Here is a 26,623-nt window from a genome sequence, read left to right as displayed (position 1 = left end):
TAAGAATGGCCACTTTAACCTGAGCCATATCCACAATGTTGCATCAAACATTACTGCCATCTATTTCCAAAACATATTCACTGCCCCTGAACTGAAGCTGTTCTCCCCTCCTCCCAGCCCCTCATAGCCTCTAATATACTTTGCCTCTATTCATTGGTCTACTCTATATATTTCATATAGCTATTAGCCACCTCATTTAAAAATAGTGTACCATACTTACATGCCAGACCTTGCTGCCATCACACACTGCTCTTTCTGTTTTGCTCTCATTTTGTCCTTGTTCTGTGGCTAACTGCATCTTTATTGCTCACCACCAATGCCATATTGATGTCTCTTGAGTAATTTTGGTTGTGTAAAGCTTCTTTTCTAATTGATTCTTTATATAAAGAGTATTTTGAGATAATTGTAGATTCACATGCAGTTTCAGATTAATATAGAAAAAACACAAATACTAATGATACAGAGCAGTTTCAGTGGAAGAATCCACTGGGACGCCTTTTACACCCATAGGCTCTCTTCCTCTCACTTTCTCTTACCTCTCATAACTACCAATCATTTCCCATATTACTAATAATGTTGCCAACTCAAAAATGTTATGCAAATAGAATCATACTATTTAACCTGTTCAGGTTGGCTGTTTTTCCCATTCAGCATAATTCTCTAGAAACTGACCCATAGTTTTGCATGTAACAATACATCATTTTTTTCTTCAAAGTGTTGAGTAGTATTCCATGATATGGATGAATAGCAATTGGTTTAATAGTTCACTTGTCGAAGAACATATGGGTTGATTGTAGTTTTTGGCCATTACAAGTAAAGTTGCTAGATGTTGCTACAATTAAAGCATTCCTAGATGAGTTTCAGACACATGGCTTTTTGCCTGCCTGCTTTCTGGCAGGTCCCGGGCAGTGCCCTTTGGGTTTCCTTGTGCTTGGGTCCTCAGATCTGCCCTGCTGCACCTGCACAGACCCTGCCATGTGGGCTCTGCAGGGTTAGAGTTTGTGGAGATCCCTTTATACTCAATTTTTATCAGAGATGTTTTCCACAGGCTTTTGTTCTCATGTTTTTCTGTTTTTCTGTGGGCATTTAAAGAGATTTAAAAACTATGCTGTTTCACAGTTTTTGTAGAATCAACATTCTCATTTTTATAAAATCTACAACTATGCCATATATTTTTAAATTATACTTTATTCTATATTTATATAATTTTTTTTACCAGAGTGGAGTCCAAATACATCAACTCAGCATATTGTAGATTTCATTAATTAATAAATTATTAAATATTGTCATATATTTAATAATTTAAAATACTGAGCTACTGTATGTTGAATAATTAATAAGTTATTATTCTTTGGTCTGTCTCAGTTTCTGTATCAGCTCTTCATTAGGTATTACTCTGAGCATGCTAACCTGTGAACTGCAGCTTCTTTATATGTTAGATGATGATGATGACAAGAACTGCTTCATTATCTTCTTGTGATAAATAAATAATACATACAAAATAAGAACAGTGCTTGACACGTAGTTACTGCTCAGGAATAATTTGTATTTTTCAATTAAGTTAGGCTTGCAGATCTGTGTTCTAGTTCAGGAGGAATAGTTGTTAAACTTTAATCTCTCAGAGAACAACACTGTTTATTCTGGAAGAAATGCACTACTCTAGCAATGAAGAATTAAGATACCAGATATTTTCATGGAAATTATTTCATAAGCAACTTATTTAATTTACACAAATTTTTATTTTACTTTCTGATTTATGTTTTGAATGTGAATTTTAGTATAATGTAGTCAACTTGTTTCTGAAAAGTAAAATTCTTCTCCTATAGTAAATGTTCAAGGGATGAGTTCATTTTGCCTGTGACATAGGAACTTTAGGGAGTGTGACCAGCACACTGTCTGGCATTGGTAGCTGACCCGTGTCCTGTGTTTCAGCACGCTCCCCAGTCTGGATGCCCCTTACCCCATGTTGGTATTAGCTGGTCCTCAAGCTTGTGGGAAACGAGAACTTGCTCACCGCCTCTGCAGGCAGTTCAATACTTACTTCAGATATGGGTAAGTTTATTTATTGTTTCTGTAAGACTTGGAAATTTTAGGTTGTTATACTTGTTGGTTGTTTATATTAAAATCGGGGGCTGATACTTTTAAACAAGTTCAAAAACATATAAAACAATATTTAAGCTACGTTTTAAGCAGAGCTGGAAGTGCTGAGTAAATTCCATACTATAGATAGTAAGGACAGGGCACAGTGAAAGTGTTAGTTGTTGAGGATGAATTATTGGTAGTATTTTATCAGTGCGATTACCTAGAGTTGGAATGAATGAGTTGTAATCTTGATCTCAGGCTATTCTAATTGACGTGGTAGAGATGATTGCTTAAGTAAACTCCCAGTAGCCAAAGAACTTAGCAAGTAGCAGAAACAAAGCAAACATTTTGTCTTTTGTGAAGCAGTGAAAAACACATAACTATAGTCCCCACACCCAGTCCCAGCAAACAAGCCTGGAGCATCCACAGTCCCCACACCCAGTCCCAGCAAACAAGCCTGGAGCACCCACAGTCCCCACACCCAGTCCCAGCAAACAAGCCTGGAGCATCCATGCCACTGTATATCCCTTCCTTCAGATGCTTCTTAACTCCTCTGCCAGTTGTCATATTGTGAGATAGAATGTATATACATATTTCAAACTTTAACCTCATGATGTTTAACTTAATTCAGCACAAGCTCATAGTTGGCTCATGGTAGCGTCTGAACGCAGGGCCCTCCATTTCCATGTGTTGCAATGGTCACAGGCAGGGCTATGCTTCTCCCATCTCTGCTTGGAGCACTGAGCTGCTTCATCTCCACACAGCTCTAACTCGAGATTTATTTCAGGAGAATGAAGAGAGAAGGGCAGCAAAAGTCTCTTTCCTTCTTACCCTTCAGGTTAACATTTTGTATATTCAGAGTTTTGTGGAGCAAATATTTTGCTGAGTGATTTTTCTAATGGTTCAGTCAAAATACATTAAAGTATCTGAAAAGCTAGTCACTCAAAACAAATACCCTCCAGCTGGGATTCACGGATTTTTAAAAAGAAGCTTGGGGAATCAGATTTAGAATTCTCACTCCGGTCCCTTGAGCAGGTTTCTCTTATTTTTTCGCATGGCAAAGAAATTACTTTTAGATTAGTGGTGTCTGTCCATGAGCTGAGGACGTAATTACAAAGATGCATAGGAGAGCAAGAAGCAAAAGTCAAATTATATTCTAATGCTATCACAAAGGCTCTTCCCTTAAGCTACACATGTTCAAACAACATAAATGTTATTTTAAACAGATCCCATTTATTGAGATTTTAAAATTACAGCCTACATTTGGACAACTCTAAGACACAAATGCTGTAGAATAATTTATTGATTAGTATATTTGAAATACCCTAAAGTAAGAAAAATTAAAAGTTAATGTTAGAATAAAAATATGGAGTGTCGTTATGGTCGTAAGAGAGAACTGTAGCTGTGTAAAAGGTAAGTGTGGGAGGTTAGCAGAGTAGATGTTGGGCCATTGAGCAAAACCTTTTAGCAAATCAAGCTCACTCATAGGTTTTGATTTTTCCTTTTAAAAATAATTTTTATGTTCTTTGTCTTAGCACTTTGGCCTGGGAATACACATTTACTGCTTTCAAATTCTCTTCACTGATTCCAGTTTCGTATTACTGCTGAAATTTCTGACTTTCTTAAATAAGTGCTAGGTAACAAGGACAGTACCATATATTCAATATATCTTGATCTTGGCTGAATATAATTTGAAAAGATAGTAAAATATTGGGAGATAATGAGACAAATAAGAAAAATGAAAAAATATTCAAGCAAATGGTTGGGAACCAGCCACTATTAATGCGCTAAGGCACAATGAGACTGTATCCATGCATTGTTTCTCTTTCTGTTAATGCATCCTGGGAAGCAGGAAAAGATGGTTCAAAATCTTGGACCTCTGAATCCAGATGGGAAGACCTAAAGGAGTTTCTGGCTCCCGGATCGGCCTAGTTGTGGCTATTGTAGGCAGTAGGCATTAGGTACTGAACCAGGAGATATAAAATCCATGTGCATATCTGTGTGTGTGTGCATGTGTGTGTGTGTGCGTGTGTGTATATCTGTGTGTGTGCGTGGGGGGGGGGAGCAGCACAACAATAACAGCATGCCTCTTTATCTTACAGCTGCAAGTGATCTGAGCTGTCCCAAAAGAATTGTATTCTTCATTAGATCTCTATATGTTACAACAATCTCTACTTTTATAATGTTCTTCTGATGTAACAACTAAATTTATTTTATTTTATATATTATAATTCAGTAAAGTAAAAGATCACAGTTATTCAATGGCAGTAGATGAACCTGGCTTGATGGCTTAGTGGCTAAATCCTTGTCTTGCATGCACTGGGATCCCATATGGATGTCAACTCATGTCTGGGCTGCTCTACTTCCTATCCAGCTCCCTGCTTGTGGCCTGGGAAAGCAGTAGAGGATGACCCAAAACGTTGGGAGCCTTCACCCCCACGGGAGACCTGGATGAAGCTCCTGGCTCCTGGCTTCAGATTGGTTCAGTTCTAGCTGTTGAGGCCACTTGGGGAGTGAACTAGCAGATGTAAGATTTTCCTCTCTGCCTCTCCTTCTCTCTGTAAATCTGCCTTTCCAATAAAAACAAATGAATCGTTAGAAAAAAAAAAGAATGACAGTAGATGATATGAGCTATAGCAGTTTAAATATAATTTTATCTATCTTCCTACACAGATATTTCAAAACGTTCATAGGAAAGTGGATTCAAAAGATGTTTATTTCATAATAAAATTTTGAAATCCATGTGCAATTTTTTGTAAATAATTGTTCATAAATTTTTTAAAGGCCACTTGTATATATACATGACATATATATATATATATATATATATATATATATACACACAATGATTCATTTACTCTGTTGAGCACATTGAGTACAGCCCATGTATCACGTGCTAGTGATAAAATGTGAAGTGAACAGACATGGGTCTTGCCCTCCTGGCAGTTTACAATCTAGTATGGGATTCAAACAGGAAAATACCACCTACATGATAGTTTGATGAGCACTATGATGAGGAAAGTAAAGAATCTCTATGGTGGAGAAGTGGCATTTGGGCTTGAACAGGCAGAGCATTATGGGCAGAGAGAACAGCAGGCATGTTGTATCTTCAAAAAGTGTACATTGTAGTAGATTCCTACTGCATCTCCAAAGGAGTGGTGGAAGGTAACACCAGAAAGATAGGAAGCGGTCTGAGCAGTTGCATTAAAAAGCATCTTCTGGGCTCGGCAGCGTGGCCTGGTGGCTAAGGTCCTTGCCTTGATCCCATATGGTCGCTGGTTCTAATCCTGGCAGCTCCACTTCCTCTCTATCTCTCCTCCTCTCAGTATATCTGACTTTGTAATAAAAATAAAATAAATCTTAAAAAAAAAAAAAGCATCTTTGTCTGCAGTTTGTGAAAAGATTTGAAGAAAAAAGGTTGTGGTAAGGATGAGGTGGAAAATCATGGTATATATTAGAGATTGATAGGTAGATGATAGGTAGATGTTAGAAACTTAGCAAAGAGGCAGCATTGTGGAATTTGAGATTCAGACAGAGTATGTTCAGGGATCTTTTGTTTCATGATCCCTTGAATTATGTCCAGAAATTAGTGGTATGTATTTGATCAACATATATTGGATATGTAAACCAATTTAATTTACTTACTAAATCTTCTATGAACTCCTGGGTTTTGTGGGTGCACATTTGAAGGTTTACTTACTAACACGGCAGCATGCTCCACTGTGCTTCAGATCAGAACAGCCAGCCATAGCTCTGTCTACATATTTGCAGCAGTAAGAAGCTCGTTATTTCTTGAGGCAGTCTGCCCCCGAATTGAGATTTCAAAGCCACTTGCTTTTCAATCACACTGAAAATAATTTTACTGCCTCATCCTCCTGCCAGCTCTGCATGGGCGTCTTTTCTGTCTGGATATTACAGCATTTAGCTATTTGGCCTGGCCTTTCACTTTGTTTTTTCTATCCCAATCATCTCATTTCCAATGGCTTAGTTGATTAGTAGTCTGGATGACAATTGGCCAATCAATAGGCTTTTTTTGAATGTTTAAAACCTTGGACTTCTAGGAATGGACTTCTAATCTGGTAATAATCTCCAGTTCAACATTCTGTTTAAATGAAATCTTGGGAGAAAGCTTCCTTTATAAGCCATAAGTTAACTTTTTTTTTTTTTTTTTACTTTGCTTCAGTTAGTAAATAGTGAGTTCAGGATAGGGATATATTTAAAGTGTGGCTCACGTAAATTCCTGTGTCGTGCGTGTGGCACTGTTTCACAAGAGGTTTCATGAGACATTGCTTTTACCTTGAAGTATTTCATTTTTGTGATGTTCAGATTCCAACAGCCTTTAACACAGGAAACATTTCTATGTGGGAAAATTGGAAGACAGATCCAAAAACCACAGGTCATTTTGGGTCCTTTGTAGTAGAAAACAGTTGCAGGTTTTGCCATCAGCATTATCCACATCTGTGGAACCAGCTCTTTATTTACTTGCCCAGAGGCTTCAGGTTGCTTCTTTGTTTCGTCTTGCTTTTAGACATTCTGAAAACAATCCCTGCCACTCAGCTCTGTTGTTGGGAAATGTAAATTCAACACCTGCTTGTAAAGGCAGTGCTAAGGGTGTGCAGCACGGATGCCTGCCTGTCAAGGACAGGAGCAAACAGTGGGCTTTGTTCTCGGCCAAAGCCTGGGAAAGAAATGCCAGGATACTCAGACAGCAAAGAACAGTTGTGCTCTCAGTCTTCTCAGAACATGCTTTCTTTCCCGAGTAAGCAACTCAGGTGTAATGTTAAGACCTCAGAATGTAGTTTTACCTTGTTTATAATGGGCATGGAGCGTGCTAAGAATGATACTTACTTGTCTTTGACTTTGTAATAGCCAGGCTTTCGAGGTTACAGTGTTACACTCTTAATTACTGTATTATTAAAAACAATTGACACCGTTGTCATCTTGGCTTTGCTACTTGATAACCTTGCTTAATCACTGAGCCTCAACTTCATCATCTGTAAAATAAAAATAAGAAATAATATCTACTTTATGATTATTGTAAGGAATGGATTAAACAACATGTCAAATGTCTAGCTATTTTAAAATGCAGGATAATCTACAAATCTGTTTCTATTCCCAGAATTTAACATTGAAGAGGTAGAATGACATGAGCTTAGGAGTTTGGGGTGTCATGCTGCAGTATAATCTTGAATGAATCACTTTTTAAAACTCATTTTTTATGATAGGAATTTATAGTTATAGGGATTCCTTCCTCTCCATTTTCCTCTCCCATCCTGTGTCCCCTTGTTATCTGTACAGAGAAATTAGCATCATTTAAAAAAGCATTAATTTTGTTTATTCAAAAGAGTGACAGAGACAGGAGAGACTGAGGAATCCTCCATTTGCTTGTTTGCTTCCCAAATGTCCTCAACTATTGGGACTGGAGCAAACTGAAGCCAGGAGCCAAGAGCTTCATCCCAGTGTCCCAGGTTAGGTGTCTTCTGCTGCTTTCCCCACTGCTAATTCAGGGAGCTGGATGAGAAGCTAAGTAGATAAGCTTGGATTGACATTCCTATGGGAAACCAGTGCTCCGCAATACCATATCCTGAGCAAATCTCTTGTAATCAATCATCTGTAATAGAACTCTCTTTAGCTGTTACCCACTTCACATGTTTCATTTTTAAGTTGTTTTACATCTGTATAATGAATTCCTACTATGTTCTCAGCATTGGAAATGCAATGATGAATAAGAAGAATAAGGCACAATTCCACTTTTAGATTCATCATGTCCTGCTGAAGAATGTAGGGGAAACAAAGACGTGTTTAGAAAGAAGGCAGTTCTAATGGGGGGATTTAGTGGGAGGTGGGAATTCTATTTCAGACAGTGGTTAGAAAAGTCCTGTCTGAGTTGGACATTTCATTCGCCATAGAATCATGGTGCATAGTCCATCCATAGGAGGCCAAGAAAGGGTGTTTCTGGCCAGGTGACACTTAAATTGAGTTCTGATATAAACAAAGGGGCCAGCCAGACGGAGGGGGATGAGGAGAGATGGTCAAAAATGCTTGTGGAGTAAAAAACAAATACATAATTAATGCTTATGCTTCTTGATATGTTATTATGTAATATCTGAGGAGATGCTTCAAATTAAAATGTGATGTTGATAATTGAAAAGCTGAATAATCCCACAAATAGCAACTGAATATAGTCTCAAGCTTCAAAGCCATACTCTTTCCACAATTGTGTGATTTTTCATGTATGGGTCAATCTCACTTTCTAAAACCATACATCTTTAGTTTGGAAAATAATTTGGGTATTCCACAGAAATCCTAAAGACCTGATCCCCAGAATACTATGTTAGTGGGGTATAGATGAAAACAAACTGAATTCAGGTGTCTGACGGCAGAGTCTTGGACGTAGTGAGTAGTCTGGATTAGGTTGTGTGGCGGAGCCCCTGTGATGGGACCACTGCAGTTGTATGGGATGTGAGCACAGGGCTGTGCGTACTGCGTTCCCAGAGGTCCTGTGCATCTTGGCTTGCCATATGATCATTCCTTCACTCCACCGCCAGTCACCAGCAGAAGCTGTTCCAATGGTACTGCTCATTTGTGAACCATAAACCTCCAAACCTTCGGGCAAAATAAGCCTTCTTCCTTTGTAAGTAGCTTCTTGGGTATTGTAGCTGAAGTAACAAAAAAAAATGACTAATGTAATACTTCATAGTGAAATCTTTTCCATTTTGAACTTCAAGTAAGGAGAAATGCAAGTTAGGTTGTCTATTTTATGATTTCAGAGCTTGTCATACCACAAGACCGCCTTACTTTGGAGAAGGGGACCGAGTTGATTATCACTTTGTCTCTCAAGAAGTTTTTGATGAAATGCTAAATATGGTAAGAATGTTCTTTATTTTTTGCACAAGAAATACACCTACTTTTGCAGAGATATTAGAAAATAGTGATGAAGGGCCTGACACAAAGGCTCAATAGCTAAATCCTCTCCTTGTAAGTGCCAGGATCCCATATGGGTTCCAGTTCATGTCTTGGCTGCTCCACTTCCCATCCAGCTCCCTGCTTGTGGCCTGGGAAAGCAGTCAAGGACAGCCCGAGGACTTGGGATCCTGCACCCACGTGGGAGACCAGGAAGAAGCTCCTGGCTCCTTGCTTCAGATTGGTAGCTCTGGTTGTTGCAGCCACTTTGGGAGTGAACCAGTGGATGGAAAATTTTTCTCTGTCTCTCTTTCTCTTTGTAAATCTGCATTTCCAATAAAAGTCTTATATATATATATATATATATATAAAAGATATATGTATCTTACATACACAAACACATATATAGTGATAAAAAGAGAAAAGTTGAATTTTGTGCTTATGGTGAGAAATTAGTTCTTATTGCATTATTTAATACATCCATTCTTCACTAGTTTATTTTATGTTTTTGGAGAAATTATTTTAATTGTATATTCCAAATACTGCCAAAAATTCTAAGGAAGATGAATGTGTGGACATTTAATAAAAACTTGAACTGCGAAAACAAGAAATTAAGGTAGGAAGGACCATTTCCTCCCAATTTTTAACAAATAAATGTAATGGATTTTCTGCCTGTCTTCCTGCCTTCCTTCCTTTCTTTCCAATTAAAGATTCCCTCCAAATACTATATCCTTTAGGAAAATTCCATCTTGATCCACAGGGCAGGTCCTTACACATAAAAGAAATCAAATGCGTAAGTCATATCTGAAAAATACTTTAAGAATGCATGCATTCTGGGGTCTGGTGCAACAGGTTAAGCTGCCACCTGGCAGCACTGGCATCCCATATGGGCATGGATTCAAGTTCTGGCTACTCAGTTCTGATCCAGCTTCTTGCTAATGTGTCAGGGAAAACAGCAGAGGACGGCCCAAATGCTTGGGCCCCTGCACCCAGATGGGAGATCTGGAGGAAGCTCCTGGCTCCTCAGCTTCAACCCAGACCAACCTTGGTCATCGCAGCCATTTGGAGAGAGAACCAGCAGACGGGAGGAGACTTGTCTCTCTTTGCATCCACTTCTGCCTCTCCCTTTCTGTCACTCTGCCTTTCCAGTTAAAATAAATCTTTTAGTAAAATTAAATCTTTTTTTTTAAATAAGATACATACTTTTTAAAACAGGTAAGTCACAGAGTAATCATCAGAGTTCTCTAGAGAAAGGAAACCAATTAAATGTATGTCCAAGGTATATTCAAAAGCTTCATGGAAAATCTGCTATGCCACATCAAGTCCTTCTCCGTGAACCTTTTAAGATGTTCTTGTGTATGTACAAAGAGACTTAAAATAAGGAATTGACTCTTCATTGCTGTATAGTCTGGGAAAACCAGTTGTGCAGGTGAAGTCCAAAGGCTGATTGTTTTCTATCCAGCGTGCAATTGACTGCCCATGTTATGCAGGGCAGGACAATCTGCTTTCTTAAAGTTCACCAATTAAAATTTTAATTTCACTCCCAAGTATTTTCCAAATTGGTACATAAAATGAATCATCACACATAGTAGACAAAGTGTGGGAGAACATCCCTGTAAATCTGGATACATCTAAATCAAACACATCTAGATAAATACAAGTGATGTACATACAAAAAAAACCCAAAAAAGGAGTCACAGTGTTTGTTTCAAAGAACAATAGTCCATGACTTTGAGGGAGGAACATGCTAAAGCTGTTCAGTGCTGAGTATCAAACTTTCGGACTACCTGGCACAAATGTCGTTTGATCACAGAAGATGCAGGAGTCTCTTGTCACCCACAGCGGACACATCATCCTGAGACCCATGCCACTGGAGAGACACCCTGGGTCTCCTGGTCTTCAGCCCTTTTTCCTGACAGATGGTTGAGCTCCTAGTGCCACACTTCCCCAACAGCAGGGGCCAGGAGGCACAGTGTAGCAGCGGATTCCTATGGCTGCTCTAAGTTTTCCTTTCATTGTAAGTCAGTATATGTGAGGAATCAGACTAGCCAAGGTCATCCATGTTTTCTCCCCTTCTGTTGTCACCTGTCTCCCAATTTAGATCAGACTTCCTAGTTCAATAAGCATAATATGTCAAAGAAAAGTCACAGTTTTGAGACCTGTGTTTTTACTTGCCTTTTGGGGGTTGTGTGGGCGGTAGAATACAGCTTTCAACTGAGCTCCCAGCATACAGATGAAAGCCAGTATTTATACTTCAAAATACTATAGTGCAGACAACATGTATTAAATAACATTAGAGGCAGTATCAGTAACAAGCTACACTTATGAGAAAAAAAACAGGATGAGACTGTCTTGGAAGATATCTGTAATTCCTTCCCTTCAAGAATTATCCTTAATTTAGAGCTTATCCCAGAATGAAAGCCATGTAGGAATGGAAGCCTTTTCTGGACTACTGGTGTGCTGAAATGGTGGAGGCAGAGAGTAAGCTGATGGTTTCCTGTCTCCATAACGAAGGCTTGTAGTACAGGTGAGGGGTTTGGCAAGCAGTGGGTAAACAAACTGGCTTGTTCTACCGTGCTTCAGGACCTTAACACTCCTCCAGCATTTGGTCAGCAGGTTATTTCTAAAAGCCTATATTTTTGTCAGTTGAGAATTCTGAATAAATTTCTCTATTATAGTTGAATATTAAGTTTTATAACATTGTTAGGCTTACATGGTTGCTAATGTTTGTTTCATGGAATTATAGAAAATATCAAAATATTTTATTTATGTTAAGCTCCATTATATTCTTCATACTTCTTTAATTCCAGGGGAAATTCATTCTAACATTTAAGTATGGTAGTCATAATTATGGACTGAGTAGAGACACTGTGGAAGGTATTGCAAGAGATGGTTTAGCAAGCTGTGTTCATTTGGAAATAGAAGTAAGTATCATTTGCTCAATTAATTTATTTTTAATGTAAGTGGGTATATAAAAATATATATATTTGAGATGGGGGTTACTGTATACAGCAGTCTCCTGCTAGGCACCAGAGAAGGTTGCGGTGTTAAGGTTATAACTGATGCAAGGGTGGCAAAATATGAAACATTTAAATGAAAGAAGTTAGGTTACAAGAATTCACACTTACACTGTAGGTGAAGCCACCGCTCGAGGCTTCTTCTCTAGGTTATTTCCTCACTGACTGTCCTTTCCCGTTTTAGAACACGGTCTCTGTTTACACAGTCTTGCTAGCTAAAGCCTGACTCTGGGTGCTTTCTGCACCCTGTGCCCTCTGCACAGAGCTGGAAGACCTGCGCTGTTCTTTGACTCCAGCTGTCACGGGGTTCAGTTTCCTCATACTTCTGGCGATTTGCACTTGCAGAGTTCAGGAGACTGCTCTGTGCCCCTTCTTTCAACTGCAACTGTCAAGAAGTTCTTCAGAATTAAGATCCAAGGAAACCCATCTCACACTTGATTTTAAAATACAAAGCTTTATTATATCCTTAAAATCCTCAAAGATGCTTGATTGCTTTGTCTGGATACCTTCACCAAGCAGTATAATACTTTTGCAATCAGAAAAAAAAAACACATATAAATGCTTTAGTTAGACCAAATGTGGAGTAAACAGAATTTAGTCAAATCTGATATTCCTTTACTGTTCAAACTGGATCCATTACCTTTTTATATTTTTAACTTCACAAAGCAGAAGGCTGTAATTCCTTCTTGGCTCTTATGGGTTTAAGTGTTCCCTAACTTTGGTGATATGTCTATCAGCTTTTTAACTTTTCTGTGAATTTCACAGTAATTTCATTCTCATCTTTCTGCAGTTAAGTAGTTTGAGGGGGTGTTTCTTTGTTTCTATGCTAAAGAACAACAGAGAGCAGAGTAAGAGAAAAACTGTAAAAAACAGTTCTTTCCTTACAAAGGCATTTTTTGAGTGCAAAAACGCCATCTTGTGTGTTTCTACCGCTTTCTGGTCTGACAGTCCTCGAGTGATGGCTCCTGCTTGGCGTTTCTCCTGCTGGGGAGTTCATGCTTGCTCTTTTCCGGGAGCTTGGCTTCATGAACCATGTTTGATTCCTCCTGGTTCTCCACAGCTGAAGAATTTTTCCAGACTGCCCTTGTCATAGACTGTCTCAGTAGCTGTTTCTAGAAGGAGCTCATAGTTCTTCCCACTGAGTTTTTAAACAAAGATTTTGCACATTGAGTTACACTGACGACAGACTTGAGGTGCAAGCAGCTTTACAGTCAGCTCTGAGGACTCTGGTCCCCAAAGAGCTTAAGGGATTTACACATCATCCAGGAGGCAGAGAGATGGCACCAACCATGCCACAGACCAGTGTCTTATACTGCTTTGCCAAGGTTATCAGAAGTTTGACCCTCTTGGTTCTGGACAGAACTTGTGAATAAAATGGGAATCGGTGCAAACAGGTTCCCTTTTGAGGCACAGCAAGGATTCCAAAGTGATGACAAAGGCTTAGCAGGGGTTTCTTTTCTTCTTGGCAGATGGCTTTGGAGAAACAGAATTGAAAGTATGCTTCATTATTGAAGTCACAGTCCTGCTATTTTATATAGAATGATTTTTTAGCAGACTTATTATTATAGAGTCATTAGTCTATGTAGAATACATTGTAATATTTTCAATGACAGGTTAATATTCGATTAAAATAAAAAGTAATCCAACCTATAGTTACAGTAAAATATAATAATTTACTTATTTAGATAAATACTACTTATATTGTCAGTTATCCCCAAAGTAATTTCTGAATCGTGTATCCTGTTTCTATTTTCCTATCTTTTCTTTAAATGTATAGGGTGTAAGAAGCTTGAAATATTCCTATTTTGAGCCTCGCTATATCCTAGTGGTACCCCTGAACAAGGACAAATATGAGGGGTATTTGCGGAGGAAAGGATTATTCAGTCGGGCCGAAGTTGAATTTGCTGTTTCCAGAGTGGACCTTTATGTTAAAATTAATCAGAAATATCCAGGATATTTTGATGCAGTAATCAATGCAGGTCAGTAACTTTCAGCCAAGCTTTGTTTTTTATTGGGTAACAGTGAATCACAGAGAGTCGCACAAAGGAGTAAGAACCCAAAGAGATGAAATAGTCTGTTGTTGTAATCAAACTATCTTTTCCTGTTATTTTTAAGGCTTTAACTAATAAATACTGGCATGAAATAAGCACAGGATCTTATGTTGGGGCTATTGTGAGTACAAGCCTAGATGATACATAGTTTGAAATACAGACTTAAGCATTTACGTTTCTAGAAAGACTTATAAACCTTTGGAAGCCTTACCAAAATCTACTTATAAGGTAAAAACCAAACTTTTAAGCCATGGCCCCAGTCACTTGGGTTTCACAGCCAGCCTAGAGTATATGCTCTACTCTCTGACCACATAGGCTGACTTCAGTTCCATTTGATCATCCTCTTTCTGGAAATTTCTTTTTGCATCTTATTTTAATCCCAAATGTCTGAAGGTTGTAGTGTCCAGGGGGTTTAATTCAACATTGTATTGAAGTAGGGCTATTCCATTGTATAAAAGAGCAGTGTGGCTTTCTGAAAAAACATGACCATAACAATGAAAATATCTGGGCCAGATATTTTTCAAAATTCTTTTAGAAATAGTCACTTATTTCATTTGAGGCAGTAGCCAGGGGAAGAATTTATTGAAATATGGAGATTTCTATATATTTCAAAGATGTACTACATTACACAGCCACAAAAAGAAATGAAAAAACACTGTATCTGAATAAGGAGATATCTTCAAGCCATACTTTAAAAAAGCAACCATAAATATAACATACCACCATGTATATAAAAAATAAAAAAAGAACCACATGATTATATTTTCTTGTATCACATTTTAATTAAAAATTTCTGAAAGGATCCTCAAAAACTCACAACAATGATTACTTACATGGTGGGGGACAGGGTGCTTAAGAGACATTAGCTTAGTCTATATGCAATTGCTGATATTCAGTTATTTTGACATATGAAAATAACAGTTTCATAAAACTCAACTTTATAGTTTTGATCTCCATGTTCATATACCCTATGTGTTGCTACCTTGAAATGATTATTCTTCACAGCTTAAAACAACACCCATTTGTTAGTTCACTGCTTTGTAGATTGGAAGTGTGGTACAGTATAACCGGATTTTCAGTTTAGGTTATATGGAACTAAAATTCAGGTATTAGCTGGGCCCTCTGTTCTGAGGCTTATGTGGTTCTCTCCAAGGTTCATTACTGTTGACAAACACAGTTTCTTGTTGCTCTAACACTGAGGTTGCAGTTTCCTTATTGACTTCCTACCAAGAATTGTCTTCAATCCAAGAGGTTGCCTCCGTGTCTTGTCCACATGCCCCCTGCCATTTCAAGGCTGTGCATCTCTGTCGTGTCCATTTCGAGGATGTCGGCTGCACACTCTCTTTTCCTTGTGCTTTGCTTCTCTGACTTCCTGTTCTGCCCCAGCTGGAGCAAACAGTCTCTATTTTGTGGAGCTCTTGCGGCTAGAGTAGGCCCACTTGGATGATCTCCCTTTTGAGTAACCCAAAGTTAACCCTAAAATAACCAAAATCATAGCTGTCAAAACTTCTGCTATGTAGTGTAATCTAATCAAGGATGTGATGTCTGTTACCTTGATTTTGTCCCTACTGAAAGGTAAGAAATCAAATGAAGCTGAACTGTCAATGGGCTCCTTTTAGCATTTTGTCTACCAGCAATACGCGTAACATTAGGTATAGTGAATAAGTCATGACCACCAGCAGTTGAACATTGACTGTATTTGGTGAGCTCTGGTATATTACAGTACACTCTCTGATTTTTCTGTAGATGATCTGGATGTTGCTTACGAAAAGCTGAGTAGACTCATCAGAGAATACCTGGGATTGACTGAGGGGCCTGCCCAAAGTTTGGCGCCAACTGCAGGTACTGTCCCAGACCCTTTTTTGTGCCAGAATACAATTTTTTCTCATGGAAGTAAACATATCTCTGAGTTGTTATTTGTCTACTCATTACCTAAGTTAATACTAGCTCCATCTCTAATCTGGGGTGACTGTTGCTCCAAAATGATGTGAGGATCAGCCTCTGGCCTGTAAATTTCCTTGTCTGCTTAACCATCCTGGGATTCAGAGGATTTCCCTTACGGAGCCGTGCTGAGCAGAGCAGTGGCAGTGAGTAAGAGAGTTGGCCTCATTGTTCTGAACTCATTCTTCTGGAAGATAGCTTCCTTTGGTGAGGCTAGGGATTTACTACGTGTCTAAGGATTTTTAAAGTCTTTTTAAAAGGGAACTGGAAGGGAAATAGAGCATCTGGGACATGAAGCAGCACCCATGTGGGATGCTGGTGTTTGGAGATGAAGGATTAACCAGTTGAGCCAAGGTGCCAGCCCCAGCTGCTCCACTTCACATCCTGCTCCTGCTTATGACCTGGGAAAACAACAGAGGTTAGCCCAAAGCCTTGGGACCCAGCACCAATATAAGAGACCTGAAAGAAGCTCCTGGCTCCTGGCTTCAGATTGGCTCAGCTCCAGCCATCGTGGCCATTTGGGGAGTGAGCCAGCAGATGAAAGATATCTCTCTGTGCTCTGTGTCTCTCCTCTCTGTAACTTTGCTTTCCAAATAAAAATGCCTTTTAAAGCAAACATAAAAAAAAGTAAAAAAAAAAGGAAGTCAGACATTCTGCAGCACTGATGATCCTCGAAGACGTTATGTAAGTAAAATAAGCCAGTCACAGAAACACAAATAGTGTCTGAGCACTTACATGAAATACCTGGAATAATCAAACGTAGGGAAACAGAAGTAGAAGGGCGCTTGCCAGGGTTGGGATGGTGGTGGGGCAGGCTCAGTAGCACAGAGCTTCAGTGTGAGAAGACAGAGTTCAGCAGGGGCATGGTGGTGTTAGACCCCATATGCAGTTGCTTAATGTCATTGAACTGTGTGCTTGAAAAGCTTTGAAAGTAAATGTTTTCTTTTTTCTTTTTTTTTTTTTTACAACAATGAAAGTTTTAAAATCTCTCAATGGAATGAACTCCCTTCACTCGTGACGTATTCTAAAATACTAACAGAAGCCTCTTGCTTCTGTGTGGATGTTCTGCAATTCTGTTCTTTCACCTGTTTGAGTCTTTGCCTAAAGGTGATTTTGCTTACCTTTTTGCCTGGTCAGACTGAGGCAACTCATGTTCAAGCCAATTGTGCTGATTTTACTCAAATTTTACTCAAATTTCCCAGACCAAGTCCACCTGGTGTTTTGGTGGAACTACAAAACAACAAATGGTGATTAAGAATTTTCTTTTACATACACCTCACAGGAGATGAAGTGAACAGGGCTGGCCTGCTAACTGAAGAGGTCTTGAAAAAAGTGTGACTTGTCTGGAAATGATGTTTAATGGAGGAATTAAATACTGTATTCCATCTACAGAAGAGGAGACATTAAGTTAGAGGCGTGTCGGTGTATTTGCTCAGTCCTGATTCTTTTTATCAGGCATTCTTTTCTTCGGAAAGCAGTGACTATCGAGCAGAGTTGTACAGCAAGCCTAGTGAGTCTTCTGTAGCTCAATGGGAAGTTTCTGTTGAGGAAATCTGCCTCCCTTTGTTTTAATTCTTGCTAACCAAGAAACTTCCTAATCTTTAATTTGGTTCCTGGGGTAGACTTGTTCCGTGAAGGCTGTGCCCTATATTGCCTTGATTGCTGAGCCAGGCCCATCTCCGATTGTAAATTAATGAATTGGTGTGCTGGTTTGTACATCAGGAGTCGGTTCCCTGAGCCTGACCGGATCTGAGCACCTGTAAATCCATGGTTGCTCTGGATGGCAGCTGTTGAGCACAACAGCCTTAGTAGCCTGTGGGGCTCTGTCTCTGAAAGTGACTGTTGACACAGTTGGCTTTTGTAAAATTAATAGACCAGGTAATGCATCCATAGGGAAATGGGCTACCATTTTAAAGACGTAATAAAACTATTTACTTGAGCTAATTAGATTACACCTGTCTGGTTTAATGAAAAAAGTGAATGATAGAACTTATAAAAATATCACTCCCCAACTGAGCCAACCAGTTATTAACTAATAGAATTTTCACTTTAAGATGTAGGTTGAAGTATATATAACTCCTCCAGATACCTACAGTGACGGGGGATGTGCTAGGCCGTAGTCAGGACCCCAGATGCCAGCCCAGTCCCCCTTGTTGATAGCAGGGCCTGCGTACTTGAGCTGCCTCCCGGATTCTACGTTAGCAGGAATGGGAAGCACAGTCAGGAGCTGAACCCAGGCACTCCAGCGTGGAATGCCAGCATCCCAAAGGACACTGTGCCAAATACCCACCATTAAATGCACTATTAATTAGAAATATATGTCCATTTTGGTATGGAAATGCTTCATTTTTTTCCTGTAATAGTGCAGGTAGTATTTGTTTCTAAAGCATGAAGACTTTAAAAATCCCGGTGAAGAAAGTTTCTTTAAAATAAGGAAAAACTCACTTTATTCATAGCTTAATATAGGAAGCCTTACCCTCTGTGTTGCTTCTTCTGGGATAGTCGATGCTTCCATCAAAGCTTTCAGAAAGGTGAGCTTGGGATCTCTCCAAGTTCTTGGTACAAAGGTCATAAAATGCAGTTAATCAAATTTTCTGATTTTTATTCAGAATTCTTGCTAACAATAGAGGAACCTGACAATGGTAATGATAATTCACTAGTCCCTAAAGTGGTGCTTTTACAAGTGTTTTTTTTTTTTAAAGATTTATTCATTTTTATTACAGGCAGATATACACAGAGGAGGAGAGACAGAGAGGAAGATCTTCCATCCAATGATTCACTCCCCAAGTGAGCCGCAATGGGCCGGTACGCGCCGATCCGATGCCGGGAACCTGGAACCTCTTCCGGGTCTCCCACGCGGGTGCAGTGTCCCAATGCTTTGGGCCGTCCTCAACTGCTTTCCCAGGCCACAAGCAGGGAGCTGGATGGGAAGTGGAGCTGCCGGGATTAGAACTGGCGCCCATATGGGATCCCGGGGCTTTCAAGGCGAGGACTTCAGCCGCTAGGCCACGCCGCCGGGCTACAAGTGTTTAACAAAGGTCGTGGCATCATTTACCAAATTATGTGAATAGGAGAAAATATCCGGTATGTCTGATTAAAGGAAATCAGGAGGTAGAAGGAAGGAAAAAACTGGCATCCCTGGATTGTACTGTTCTTATGTATTTTGTTGTGTTTTAAAAATATACATATAAAGAACAGAAAAATTGCCATTTAAACTATATTCGTATGCCACTCGGTGGCATTAGTAACATTTAAAGTGTTGCGTAACTGTTGTCATGGCCTGTTTCCAGAGCTTTTCAGTTCCCTCAAACTGAGATTTTTGTACTTATTGAAAAGTTCCTTCAATGCCTAGCGAATATTTCCTTTTTATTCTCTCTAAATTTGCCTGGTTGAGATACTTTACTGTCATACACTTTAACCTCACTTGTCTAGTTATTTCATTTTATAGCCGTTACTAACTGGGGTGATAAGAATGATGAATAAGCCATGCCCTCACAAACTCTCCGAGGAGAGGAGTTCTCCTTGTTGCTGTGTTCGCAGCGACATGTGGTCGGCTGGGGAGAAAGGGGCCGTGTGCAGCAGGCTCAGTGAGAACCAAGTGGTCCCAGCTCGTGCTGCCTCAGGAGCAGAGGTGGTCGGGGGCTTAGAGTCGAGCTTGTTTATGGAGATGTTCCACTGTGGGGTTATCTTGGAGGTGTGATTTGTTTTAGAATCCCTAAGTATCAAGTTTCCCCCAATATGAACTAAGACTAATCTCTCAGCTCTGACCACCACACAACTCCCAGCCATGTCCCCAGGAATGGGTTTGGGTGGCATTTGGACCCTGGCATATGGCAGGGATCCTGTCCTAAACAAGTGCTTGCTGAGGTCATTGTGTCTGTGAGACTAGAGAGCTTGTGAGAGCTGACTGCTGTGGCCATCAGCTGGAGCCATCCCACTCTCCGCCTTGCCAGTGGCCTCGGAGAGCTGTTTTTGAAGCCAGGGTGTACTTGGAAGGCTCGGGGATTGTTGGGGTTGGGAGCTGGACAAGGGCAGCTTCTCCCAGCCCTGAAGTCTTATCATTCCATGGTACCCATCCTCTCCCCACTTCCTCCAACTGTCATGTAATTCCTGAGCTCCTGCTGAGCATCGCAAGCAGACTTGTCCTACATCAGCTTGTCTAAAGGGACTGCTGTTAAACAGAGAATCAAGTGAATGGGGCTCCAGCTGGCCTGGGGGTCCTTTCCCCAAAAGCAGCATTGATCTCTAAGGCAGACATTTAAAATCTCATTCACTTGGAAGATTTCTTCATCAGCTGTAGAATAGATAAATTGTACTTCTGTGAGGAAGTCTCTTCTTTGTGCTTATTCATGCAAGTTCCTGTCTCCAGCTACCTAAAATGATTTAAATTCTACTCAGTAAAAGAATTCTAGACACTAACTGTCCCCAAGGAGAAGAAAAGGTCCAATGTGATCTTATTCAAGGGCCTGTACATATGACAAAGGGAAAGATGTTTTGTTCGGAATTTCTAAACATTTAAGACTGTTTTCAGCTTATTTCCTTTTGTATCAAAGCAGGGGCTCCTTCTAGCAAGAAGACGCTCTCTGGGGTACCGGCACACCTGGTTCCTTCCCCCAGGCGCTTGGCAAAACTGCAGGCAGATGGCCAGATAACAGAACATCTCTCCGAAATGCAAATTAGTGCACAAGTCACTGAAAATCAGAACCTAGATACCCCCCAGAACCAGGAGGGAGAAACCCATGGAAAAGAGCTTTCTCTCAATAGCCCATTGGTTACCGAGCACCCTCAGCAGCTCATCTCCCCAGCGCTCAGTGCCCCTCAGCTGGCCCAAGACGTGTCCCCAAATCCAACAGAAAAGAATGTTCAGCAATCACACCTCTCTCCCAAAGCCATAACCCCTGTGGCAGAAGTCCCAGACAATGCGGCCCAGTCACAAGAGGCGAGAGCAGGTGTGGTCAGGTCTTCCACTGCACCTTCTCAAGGGCTGCCTCAGCACCCTCCCGCTCCTGGACCCCGCATCCCCCAGCCAGAGCAGGATGAGGAATCTGGAGAAGCCAAGGCAGACCCCACAGATCCTCCCCTCTCTGAACCTGACCAGGGACCTGGTCCAACTTCCCTTGGCCCTCAGCTAACTCAGGATGCGGAACCTGATTCAGCCAGAGCCGCCCCCAACAGTTCCCCTCCTGATTCAGGGAAGTCACTTGCTCAGCCGCCTCTGCAGGGGCAGATCCCCAAAGCAGAAGGTGTCTGGGTCAGTACTCCCTACCCAGAAGCACCCCCACAAAACATCTCTACAAACATGGAACAGGGCCCAGCAAAGGGACCCCTGGCAGCTTTGCTTCCTAGAAGCCGGCTGGCCCCAACCAGGCTGCCGCAGCCCCGGACACTAGCTCCCCTACAGAGCAGGAGGCCCACCCCCAGACTCCTCTCACCCAGCAGGGAAGAGACTTTGGGAACCAGCTCAGATCAAACCGCCACTCCCTCTCCCAGGCATTCAGGAGCTCTGGAAGGAGATGCCACTAAACTTCCTCCCATCAGCCCTCCCCAACCCAAACTGTCCCCGAATCTGAGCTCCCAAGCCCCCCACCACCCTGAGCAAGCCCAGGAAGGGAACGTGAGTGAGGTGAGGCTCCCTCACATCAGCTCCTCCAGCCAGGAGCAAGCCCAGCAGCACACTCCCAGTGCTTCCCGGGAAGACGAGGCTCAGAAAATTAGGCTCCCACACATCCCCACTCCCTTGGATGAACCACAGCTCCTTCATCATGATTCAAAGCTTATGCAAGAAAAGACCCCCAAAGGAGCCCATTGCTCTAGCAAGAAGACCACAGACATGCAGGCCTCTCCCCACAACCGGGAGCCAGGGAAGCAGGTGGGAGCTAGGAAAAAGCAACTCCTTCTCCAGAGAGAGACAGCTAACAGACCAACAGATCTGAAAAAGGCGACACCTCGGTCCCATGGCAAGCCAGCTGCAGCAAGGGTACCTGACCGGCCTAACCCCAGCCCTGCTCTGAGCCTGCAGAGGAGCCAGAAAAGACAAGATGGCACACTGGAAATCCCTGAGCCACTCCACACCAGACCAGCACCTAACAATCCTCAATTACAGGAAAAGGAAAGGGAGAAAAAATCTCATTTCCAAAAAACAGCCCATACTCACAGACTGCACAATGGCCCAGCTCAGAACATGGGTATGTCCAAAACAGAACCGTCTTTGAAAAGAGAAAGGTTGCATCAAGAAAACAATGTCAACCTCAGTAGTCATCAGCCAAGCCAGGAGGGCGAGACTGCACCCAAAACAATACTCCAGACTGAAAACTCCTTGGCCAAGTCACCACCACACAGTTCTACTCCTGTGGAGCATCCAGGCAGAGAGGAACAAGATCATAAAACAGGGGGATCTCAGAAGGGAGATATTGCTTCGGAAGCCCCAGAGCATGAGAGCGTGGCCCCGGCCCGGCAGCCAGTGGAGGAAGCACAAGCCCCTAAGGACACAAGCCAGATCGGAGAAAGCTTGCTCCAAAAAGATAATACACGTGCTGCCAGGCAGCCCACCCAAGGGAAGCAAGTCCAACCAAGATGGCACAGAAGCGCTGCCGCTGCCCCAGATCAGGTTTCTGCTGAGGGGCAGGACAACCGAGAGGGATGACTGCGTGCCAGGGGCAGTCAGAGCAGCCAGGTTTGAGCCCTTTCTGCAGCTACCAGGCCAGTCGATTCTGTGACCCCTGAAGCAGCATGGTGACTGAATGAGGAGCCATAGTCAGAGTGCTAGGAGTCTACACGTTAGCTTGCTTCTGCAAGCACAGGTCAGCACAGGTGTCCAGAGGCCATCCAATGCCTGGTCGTGTGCCTCTGTGCCCCTGTGCCTCTTGTGTGGGAGAACAGCCTCTGTTGAAGGGGTCAGCAAAGGAGAGAGGCAGTCTGTCGGCAGCTGCCATCCAACAGAGCCAGTCTGAAGGCTGGTGTCAGCAAACAACCTTTGTGTCCAGACGTGAATTACAACTTAAGTTCCAACTCTGGCTGAAGTAGAGCCAAATTGCCATTAGGTTTGTGGTCACTTAATTAGGAAAGCTCACAAATAGACCACAAACTTCTCACACCCACTGTGTTATCAAATGCTCAAGACAGGACTCTGAGAAAGGAAGCTGTTGTTGGGACCAGCATTGTGCACAGTAGTCAGGCCTGCCTCTTCCGATGTTGGCATTCCACATTCGAGTGTCCTGGATGCTCTGCTTCTCATCCAGCTCCTTGCTAATGAGCCTGGGAAGGCAGTAGTTGTGGCCCGGGGGCTTGGCCCCTACTACCCATCTGGAAACAGCCTGATGAAGTTCCTGGACTCCTGGCCTCAGCCTGGCCCAGCCCCAGTCACTATGACCTTTGGGGAGTGAACCAGCAGATGGAAGATTCTCTTTCTCACCACCCTGCCCCCATCACTGTGTCTTTCAAATAGGTAAATAAGCCTTCGAAACAAAGGAAACCTTTGTTGTTTCTCCAGGTTTCAAACATACTGTTTAATTTGTGGAATCTTCGTAGAGACGACGTCTTTGCATTCATGACACAATGATTAAGCATTGCAGATTTGTGTTGGCTTATGTTGCCTGGCACCAACTTTTGTTTGAAATGTCTTTCAAAATGAATCCCTTCTTTCTTTGGAAAGGAAGTTCATGTAAATTAGCCCATGCCTTCATTATGCCAAACCATCTAGTTAAATCAGTTAAAGAACTACTGGGGAGAAAGCTCAGGTGAATCAGTTCTTAATTTATCTGTTCATGCCATCAGCAGTCTTGGGCTGGCAAATGACTGGAATGCAAGCTGAGCCAGCAAAGGCAAGCTACTGGAAGCGAGTGGAGTCTCACAGCCAGTCTGTGGGATGGACAGGGCGGCAGCAGGATATCAGACTGGGATCAGTTGTTATGCATATCACAACTCTAAGCATCTCCTGGACATTACTCATTTCTGTTTCTCTGGGTTGACCTCATTCTCCAAACTCATTCTCATACTCAGATCAATTTCTGCACTTGACTTTCAAGTTTATTTCCAGTTTTACCTCGGGCAGCTTCCATTGCCTTGTCCCTTGAACCTAAGTTTAAAGCAGCAAATTCTAAGCAAAGATTTAATTGGCCCAACTTGGCAGGTGCTCATTCTTAAACCAATCTACTCTGGCCAGAGTCACAGTTACTTTTAGACATTCTCATCAGGCCGACTCCCATGGATGGGGACTACAGTCCCAGACTACAAATAACTGTGAGTTACGCTTCAAAGCCAACCCCTAAAATGTTACAAGATAGTTGCTGAATACCTACACAGCAACACAGTTTTACACAGAAAACTATTTGGTATCCTGTGTTTTAAAATATTACTGATGACTATATTCTAGTATAATACCATATGATTATCAAATATTATTTCAGGTGCAGTGCAGAAAACTGATTTCTTTTTAAATCCAGGGGCATAAATCTTATTATAAAACAAAGGATCCATATAATGCTGTTCTGATTTAAATGTCTTCTGATTTATCTAGTTTGAGATAATAGTAGTAAGATGATTTCAAGTTTTTTTTTTATTAAGTTGGGTCAATCATCCAACAAGTATTTATTGAGTACTTGCTTTATGCCAGATACTGGGTAAGTTGCTTGGTACAGTGAGATGATTGGAACACTTCAGGAAGCTCTCTCTTTTGTGAAAAAAGGCAAGATAATTGGCTATGCACAGATAGAAAAACCCCTTTTACTAATTTTTCCACTGTAATGACACCAAGAAAGGAAACTAGATTCAACTTCGGAAAGAGGAATTAGCCCTAGAAACACCTCCAAAAGAAGGGCATCTTGAGCTAAGTTTCCCAGTTTTCAGGCGTAGTCATTGCACTGATGGGGAGAAGTTTTCTTAGAAGGATCAATGTCTGCCTAAGCAAAAAGGCAGGAATGCCAGGCCATCTCCTCACTGCAAGGGGCAAGAGACCCAGTGGTACTTTGAGTTGTGGGGAGCCACTGAATGGTTGAATTTGTTTTATAGGCATCTTTTGGAAGGGTAGCAATTGAGGGAGCAGAAAGAATGCCTGCCGCTTGCTCTGTACAAGTCAGAACAAGTTGGTAAATGCCTGAAATGAGTCCATTTCCAGTGTTTAGACTGAATTTCAGGCAAGGTGGAAAAGGAAGGAAGCGTAGGTGAACAGCTGTTTTTTTGTGAGCTCTGTGTGGGGTGTACCAAGGCTCCAGCGCTTTCCTTAGGTGCAAAAATTCAGAAATTTACTTAGTTTCCTCCATGATCAACTATGTTTGAGTCTCTGGAAGGCACTTAGAGTGGCAAATATTTAGAGAGTTAAATTTTTAAACCTTAAAAGTACTTATGAGACATAATTAGAAAATTCCCAAAAGATGAACTACATAAAAATAATACATCAGAAAGTATGGAGCCTCAATATAAATTAACCCATGAAGTCTTTGGTTTTCAATCCTATGAATATTTCAAACACATACTATTTATTTCAAAGTCACTCTCCAGAGTGTATTTATTGCCCAATTTGAGTCTATAAGTTATAGATTCCCTGTTTATAGCGTGATGAGACAGAAAAGATTAAAACAGAGTGGACTTTTTTGAGTATCAAATTGGCAAAGGTGAAAAAAATAGATTGTTCTTGGTGAAGTTTCCTGTGCCATTAGTTAGAAAGTAATTACTAGGGCCCGGCGGCGTGGCCTAGCGGCTAAAGTCCTCGCCTTGAAAGCCCCGGGATCCCATATGGGCGCCGGTTCTAATCCCAGCAGCTCCACTTCCCATCCAGCTCCCTGCTTGTGGCCTGGGAAAGCAGTTGAGGACAGCCCAATGTATTGGGACACTGCACCCGCGTGGGAGACCCGGAAGAGGTTCCAGGTTCCCGGCATCGGATCGGCGCTTACCGGCCCATTGCGGCTCACTTGGGGAGTGAATCATCGGATGGAAGATCTTCCTCTCTGTCTCTTCTCCTCTGTGTATATCCGGCTTTCCAATAACAATAAAATCTTTAAAAAAAAAAAAAAGAAAGTAATTACTATGTCTTTTCTGGGGGACTGTTTTACAAATATCTTTCACAGAGTAAACATGTGTATCTTGTTTTTTAAGATTTACTTGTTTATTTGAAAGTAGGCAGACAGGGAGAAACAGAGAAAGAGAGATGGAGGGAGGGAGGGAGGGAGAGAGAGAGGATTCACGGATTCACTCCTCAGATTGCCACACAGCCACATTGGATATACTACAATGTTCCACTAATGATCTGTGAGCCATCCATTTACTACAAGTGGCTCTGTTTGCTGGCTATAAAGATTCCAGCTATGTGTTTATTAAACATGAAGGTACTTCAAAAAGTTAACAGAAATTGGGATTTAAAATGTTTAATTTAGTGAAAAAATTTTAAATGCATGCATTTATTCATAGTATGTATTTTCCATGAACTTGTTGAAAACCCATATGATACTGCATCATAATAGCAAAATTTCATGTGTTGTAGACTCATTTGATCAGTGGATTTCAAGATTTTTTCACCAACTTCCTTAACTAGAAGTACATTTTATAGTATGATTCGGTAAACATACAGAGGAGGCAGAGTACCATGAAACACTCGCCGTGGTGACCGTCTGCTCTGGTGTCTTCTGCAGTGCTAAC

The 26,623-nt window shown here is 41.3% G+C and overlaps 1 protein-coding gene across 1 annotated transcript in view; it reads left to right on the top strand.

Moving 5' to 3' along the window:
- The window catches only part of LRGUK (leucine rich repeats and guanylate kinase domain containing), an 89,172-nt gene that overhangs the window by 44,580 nt on the left and 17,969 nt on the right, over positions 1–26,623 (top strand). Inside the window, exons 11-15 of the mRNA XM_058681259.1 lie at positions 1,933–2,052; positions 8,853–8,949; positions 11,796–11,909; positions 13,780–13,981; positions 15,800–15,895. Of these exons, the coding sequence (XP_058537242.1) occupies positions 1,933–2,052; positions 8,853–8,949; positions 11,796–11,909; positions 13,780–13,981; positions 15,800–15,895 (629 nt within the window). The remainder of the gene's footprint in view (positions 1–1,932; positions 2,053–8,852; positions 8,950–11,795; positions 11,910–13,779; positions 13,982–15,799; positions 15,896–26,623) is intronic.

The sequence above is a fragment of the Ochotona princeps genome, chromosome 25, assembly GCF_030435755.1.
Source record: "Ochotona princeps isolate mOchPri1 chromosome 25, mOchPri1.hap1, whole genome shotgun sequence".
NCBI classification, from domain to species: Eukaryota; Metazoa; Chordata; class Mammalia; order Lagomorpha; family Ochotonidae; genus Ochotona; species Ochotona princeps.
This window is presented reverse-complemented; position numbering and strand designations above follow the sequence as displayed.